General features: G+C 36.6%; 1 protein-coding gene across 1 annotated transcript; it reads right to left on the bottom strand.

The window, feature by feature from the left end:
• Positions 1 to 1,150: 1,150 nt before the first annotated feature.
• Positions 1,151 to 2,237, bottom strand: LOC141722033 (putative mitochondrial protein AtMg00860). Its single transcript, XM_074525023.1, has 2 exons — positions 2,112 to 2,237; positions 1,151 to 1,531 (listed from the first exon to the last, which is right to left on the bottom strand). The coding sequence occupies exons 1-2, from the start codon at positions 2,235 to 2,237 to the stop codon at positions 1,151 to 1,153; spliced, it is 507 nt and encodes a 168-aa protein (XP_074381124.1).
• Positions 2,238 to 7,606: the final 5,369 nt, after the last annotated feature.

The raw sequence follows: 7,606 nt of genomic DNA, 5'->3' as shown, positions 1-7,606 counted from the left end.
GATAACACAATCAATGGCAGGCGATCATCCCAGTTTCCTTTAAAATTCAAAGCGCATACTCTCAACATATCTTTTATCGTCTGAATCATCTTTTTACTTTAACCATCTGTCTGGGGATGATATGCGGTACTCATATTTAACTTAGTTACCAAACATTCCTGGAATTTCGTCCAAAACCTTGAATTAAATCTTGGATCTCGATCAAATACAGTCGAAACATGGACTCCATGCCTGGTCACAATTTCATCTAAATATAGCTTGACTAGCTTATCCAAAGAATATCTTCGTTGATCGGAAGAAAATGTACAGACTTCGTCAACCTATCAACAATTACCCAAATAGCATCATGGTTCGACTTTGTCCTTGGTAGTCCTACTACAAAATCCATTGTGATCTCTTCCCATTTCCACTAGGGAATTTCTAAAAGTTTTAGCAATCCACTTGGCCTTTGATGTTCTTCTTTTACTATTTGGAAAGTGTGATATTTACTAACCCAATCCGCTATCTCATTTTTCATTCCTGGCCACCAAAAGTTCTGCTTAAAATCTTGGTACATTTTAGTATTTCCAAGGTGGATAGAAAACCTAGAATTATAGGCATCTCGCAAAATCTCATTCTTCAGCTCAGTCACATTTGGGATCCATATTCTAGAGGAAAATCTGAACATACCTTTGTTGTCTTTTTGAGTACAAAGTTCTTCTCCAGTCAAACTATCTAGTCCTTGATCCATTATCCCTTCCTGACACTTCTTGATCTTGTCCATCAATTCTGGCTAAAAGTTAATCTCACACAATTGCTCCTTATTACCTTCTAGTACACGAACTTCAATTTCTAACTTTTCCAATTCCTTTGCTAACTCATCAGCGATCCTAATCGCATTCAATATTTCCTTTCTACTCAAGGCATCTGCCACTTTATTGGCTTTGCCTGGGTGGTAATTAATGGAACAATCATAATCCTTAATTAATTTCAGGCATCTACATTGTCTCATGTTTAGATCCTTCTAGGTGAATATATATTTTAAAATCTTATGGTATGTATAGATCTCGCACTTTTCTCCGTACAAATAATGTTTCCACAACTTCAATGTGAACACTATTGCTGCCAACTCCAAATCATGAACTTGATACTTCTGTTCATAAGGTTTTAGCTATCTGGATGTATATGCAATAACTTTATCATGTTGCATCAACACATAACCCAAAACCTTTACAGAATCGTCACTGTAAATTACAAAGTTTCCCATTTCATCTGGCAATGCTAGCACTGGAGCTGTCACTAATCTTTTCTTCAACTCTTGAAAAATTTCTTTGCATTTCTCGATCCAAACAAAATTTTCATTCTTTCTGGTCAGCTTGGTTAACGGAGTCGCAATCTTGGCAAAGTCTTTTACAAATCTCCGGTAGTAACCTACAAATCCAAGAAAACTTTTAACTTCCGTCGGGGTCTTTGGTTGTTCCCACTTGGATACAGCCTCAATCTTTACAGGATCCACCTTAATACCATCATTACCCACAACATGATCCAAAAACTGGAATTCATCCAACCAAAATTCGTACTTTGAAAACTTAGCGTACAACTGCTTCTCTCTCCATTTACAGGGCAATCCTCAGGTGTTCAACATGATCTTCGTTAGTCTTTGAGTAGATGAGGATGTCATCAATAAATACAATAACAAATTTATCCAAGTACTCCTTATACACCCTGTTCTTTCAATCCATGAAAGTTGTTGGTGCATTGGTCAATCCAAATGGCATCACTAGGAACTCGTAGTGTCCATATCTAGTTTTGAACGCAGTCTTTGATATGTCTTCTGGCTGAATCTTCAACTGATGATAGCCGGACCTCAAGTCAATCTTCGAGAAACAACACACTCCCTTAAGCTGGTCAAACAAGTCATCGATCCTTGGTAGGGGATAATTATTCTTGATGGTCAACTTATTTAACTCCCGATAATCAATACACAATCTCATGCTTCCATCCTTTTTCTTTACAAACAACACTGGGGCACCCCATGGGGATACACTGGGCATAATCACTCCCTTATCTAGTAGTTCCTAAAGCTGCTTAGCTATTTCCTTCGTCTATACTGGGGCCATTCGATATGAAACCTTTGAAATTGGTTCTGCTCCAAAAACTAGAACAATCAAAAACTCGATCTCACGATCTGGTGGTAATCCTGGAAACTCATCTTGAATGACGTCCGGAAATTCTCTTACTATTGGAATCTCGTCCATATTAGGTGCCTCTTTCTCGGTATCTACTATATGGGCTAGGTAAGCCTCACATCCTTGTCTTAACAGTTTCTTTGCCTTCAGTATTGAAAGAAATTTCTTTTCTTTCCTCCGCCCTTGATAATTACCCTAATATTTTCCTCTAGATATATCATAATCTTCTTCTTCTTACAGCCAATATTTGCCTTATATTGGGACAATCAATCCATTTCTAAAATCACATCAAACTCTCCTAGCTCGAAGGGTATTAAGTCAGCCAAAAAAGAATGCCCTTGGATTTCGAATTGACACTTAAGACAAAACTGACTCACTGAAATTCTGTCCTGATTGGCCACTTCTATGGTCAAGGGCTCAGCTAAGTCTTCCAATATTAAATCCATTTTATTCACACATTCTTTTGATATAAAGGACTTAGATGCTCCTGAATCAAATAAAACTTTAACAGGTACGGAGTTGAGAAAGTGCGTACTTGCAACTACATTTAAGTCCTGAGCATTGGACCTCTTGGTCATCTTGAAAGTTCTGGCTCTAGTTGTGCTGGATGCTGGTCCTTGGGATACATTACCTTGAGTAGCCGTTCCATAATTTCTCGAAATATATCCAACCTTCCCATAGTTGTAAGAAGTAACTCCTGGATTTTCTGACTTGTATTCCGACGCATAATGACCTTTATGATCATATTTGAAACATTGAACATTCCTTTTACGCTGGCCACTATGTCTTTTGCCACACAACTTATATTTCACCGCTGACTTCACTAATAGAGTTAGAGTGGAAGTAACTGAAGTGGCACTAGACCCAGTCTAGAGAAAAGTCTGTCTCTTAAACCTCCTATTTATATTCCTTCTGAATGGATTTGGAAACTTCTGACTGGATTCTCCTTGATCCGCCTTATTTGTAACACCCTCAAACTTTCTCTTTTTATCGCCCCTTTCCTTGGCGGCCAACTTATGGTCACTCTCTATTACTAGAGCGGCCTGGACGACTAAGGTATATTTCTTGAGTTGCAAGGCTACAACTCCACTGCGGATTTCTGCCTTCAATCTCTGCTGGAACCTCTTTGCTCTTAGAGCTTCAGTACTTACATACGCAGGTACCCATCGGGCCAATTCCGTAAACTCGTCCTCATATTCTGCCGCACTCTTTTTACCCTGCTTCAATTCCAGAAACTCAACCTCCAACTGATTTTGCAAACAATCCGGAAAATACTTTTCCAAAAATAACTCTGTAAACCTGGTCCAAGAAACAGGACCTTCTCCTTCCAAGGCACGAGTGGACTCCCATCAATAATTTTCCTCACTCTTCAGAAAGTAACTCGCATAGTCCAATTTAAGATTATCACTTACTTGAGTGAGGGTAAAGGCTTTTTCCATCTCCTTTAGCCAAATTCTAGCAGCAACAGGGTCCACTTCACTCTTAAAATCTGAGGGTTTCACAGACTGAAAGGATTTAAAACTAACAGTTTGGTTCACCTCTCTTTGCTGAGGTGGTTGCCGAAGCTGAAGCTACAGCTGTTGTTGTTGAATTTGTTGTTTCTGTTGTTGTATGAATTATTGTTGTTGTTGCTTCTATTGCATAAATTGTTGTTGTTGCTGCTGAAATTATTCTTACTGCTGAGCCATCTTATTAAACTGTTGGCAGAGCAAATCTAGCAACTCATCCATGACTGGGTCCCCAACAGACGCTCTATTAGAGGAATTGGAAGGGTTATTTTTCTTTGGCGACATTCTCCTGAAACTCAACAAATGGTTTTAGTTTAAAAACTTCTCCCGGGTAGCAACATTTTTATGTGTCAAGAGAATGCTGCCACAATTAAATATTCCCATCATGTCCATCCATATTGAATAGATAAATTTAACAAAATCAGCAACAAATACAACAATAAAAGTAACAACAATAATTACACTGCAACACTAACAACATGAGTCAATACACATCCAAATTTGGCTCTCATAGCAGCCGCCGACTACTATCGTAACATACTAACTGAACTCACATGATCAGGCTCGTTCTCGCGAGAGGGATAACTAGAAACCTCTATCGGCCAATGCCAATAGCACATATGCACGAGGGAGATACACTAATGATCAACGCAATTCCAAGAAAACCTCAATAGATGCCAAGGTTACACCATTGAACCCTCGACTGAACTCTTAAACTCACTCATCTATATGAGTTACTGACTCACACCTTTGAACACAATTTCTACCCTTTCTGACTCTACTTCTAACCTGTTGCTCTGATACTAACCTATGACGGCCTCAACTCCGGGGTTAGGAGTTGATGTCATGACCAACAACAAACCACAAATATAATACAACCAACTCGTTCTTATTCGATATAAATACAACCCGTTAATAAGATCCTTTCCAAGTTCAAGTATGATTTAGATTAAACAATTATTACAAGCCAACTTAGTTAACAAACCTGACACAACTAACTTTTTCCAGTAACTCAACAGACCACATCAGGTCTGACACAACTATCTCAGAGGATCATGGTACATGAGGAATTGAAATCTGGCCCTGCCTATGATAGAAGGGTCTCCTAGGCATCTGCAATATATGAATATACAAAACATTTTGCAAGAGTGAGAGATTAATTGCTCAGAAGTACCACTATATGAATAACAAGTAAAATAATTTATGATAAACAGTTATAGGAACAAAAATCATAACTTGCTACCAAAAACAAGTAAAGCAGTTATAAACTGGATATCAATAACTAGCATGGTCTATAAAACAATAACATCATTCATGTACTGTACAAAACCATTTGTTCCATCACGGGAACCACAAAACCGCAATCAGATATATATATATATATATATATATATATTGGATGTTATCTAAGGACGACTCATCAAGCCTTCACACAATTTATCTAGGATAGCTGGCCGGGCTATCACACAATTCATAGAAAGCTAATCGGGCTTTCACACAATTCGTACCGGATATGCAGAGACTAGCTAGTTCTTTGATAAGTTACGCTGGACTAATCGGTGAAAATAGGGCGCGCCACCAACTTAGCCACTTACGACCGTTATCTAATATTAGGTTCACGTTATCCAGTTTTCAAAACCACTCTTACCTATCTCTTTTTAAAATAATTCTATCACAGCACACTTTCCAAAAAAAATTTCGTATTAATCATATTTTAGAGATAAGTATTTTGAGAAGTTACTTTTCCCCAAAATATAATTTAACCAAACATTTTTAAATACAGGGGATACGTAACTTAAAACGTTATGTTCCACTATACAATTCAAATCAACAGTTATTCATATAGTACTGAACCATAGAAGATTTGTTTAGGGGTACTTGCCTTAATATGCTTTAACAACTATTACTGGCTAGCTTTGAACCGACCTGGATGCTCGGGCTTTCGATTGGGACCTACGTTACTGAAATACCCTAAATTAGATGACCGAATATGCTTGACATATCCTCACTAATATCCTACCCATACGTTATCAAAACCCGACTCGTAATTATATATATTATTATAATACACATAACAATTAGGGTTCACGTCCTCGAAATTCGGTTTAGTATCTATTCTCGGAAAATACATATACCCGTCATTTTAGAAAATAGGGTTATTGGATATTTTCCCAAAATGTTTGACCACAACACAAAAACATATTTTGTACAATGAGCTTATATATTTCCGGTCGACATTTCCGATAATTACAGAAGACGTTTCCGTATTCCCGAAAAAAATAATTCAGAAATCGGGAAGCAACTCCTTTATTTATCGGACTTCCCGTCGAAACATAATCGACATCACAACCAACAATTCCCAAATTTCGCAATCCAAATTCGATACTCTAAATAAATATTTTCATTTTGAAAATAATTTTACGAAATGAAGGACTCAGAAATATTCATCACCGTCCACCGTCGGCTCGCCGAGGCTCATCGTCGGCGTCGATAAAATTCGCGGGTACCCGATAAATTCGGGTTTCCGATACGAATTTCACCAATTAATAATTTTTTTCCCGCATGAATTTATTTGTTTCACGAAACTTTAATCAAATAAATCCTAAAGAAATTAAATAAAATGATAAAAATTTGATTCATGACATAATTGAACCAAACAGCTAACAACAGAACACACGCGCCTACACGCGCAGCTGGAAAAGAACAGGGCGTGGCCGGAAAGGAGCAACAGGCGGCAATAAATAAGGCGTTATACACACACGCTGCGATGTACACACACACAACAACACAGACACGAAATTCACACAAAACACACACACATATATATATACTTACGTATATATACATATATATATGTATATAAACAACAGAAATAACCTGAGTAATCACCGGAAAGTAAACGGAAGGAAAGAGTGCGGCGGCCGGAAAACCAAACGGTGGTGGGAAATAGGGAAGAAGACGGGGGAATAGGGGAAAGAGGAGAGGGAACCGAGATATTGCGAGGGGAAGAGAGACAAAGAGAGTTCGATAAAATTGAGAGAATGAGAAACCGAGAGAGATTGGGAGACAGTGAGAAAGAGAGAAGTGAAAGAGAGATTGAACAGGAGATAAGAAGAAAATGGGGTAAGAATGGGCATAATTAACTAACTTTGTTGCGCTTCTGAATCTGACACTGAAATTAACGATCTAATGAATAACTTGCAGGTAAAAATAATTCCAAAATTTACCAAAATAACTTTAAAATTCCCGGAATAATTTAAAACTAATAATATAAATTTTTCATAATTTTTAAATCATTTTTGAAACGCGCTGCAAACCCGTATTTTACAATTTAACGAACAAATGTATGGGTGAATAAAATCCAAAAAAAATCCGTTTTTTTTTAAATTCTCGAAATATTCCAAACTTAAGAAAATATGAGTTTCATGATTTTGAAACATTCTTCGATTTAATCCTGAATTTACACTAAAATATAGTCAGAAAATTATTCGGGGATAAATAATCAATGAAATGTTGATTTCTAAATTTTATAAATTCCTAAAAATAATTAATAAAATTATAAAATCATAAAAATAATTTTAGAGATAATTCCAATATTTATGAGAATAAATCTTTAATAAACCACTTTTAAAAGTAAAAGAAAAGCCATACGACTCAATATTTAATTATAAAAATAATCCACGTACACAAATAAGTCACACACAATTAATAATAAGGCAACATACAGCTGACAAAACCAATACACATATTTTATTTATTTTATTATTCAATAATTACACTTTTAATAATACACAAATACGAGTCGTTATAATATGTCTGGAGCATCCACTGACAATGATTCATATGACTCTCTTCATTTTTCCCTACACACAATGAGGATTAAGTGTGTTTAGCTACCAAAGCAGTGTTGGGTACTTTCTTCTTTTTAAC

The sequence above is a fragment of the Apium graveolens genome, chromosome 1 (assembly GCF_009905375.1).
Source record: "Apium graveolens cultivar Ventura chromosome 1, ASM990537v1, whole genome shotgun sequence".
Classification (NCBI taxonomy): Eukaryota; Viridiplantae; Streptophyta; class Magnoliopsida; order Apiales; family Apiaceae; genus Apium; species Apium graveolens.
This window is presented reverse-complemented; position numbering and strand designations above follow the sequence as displayed.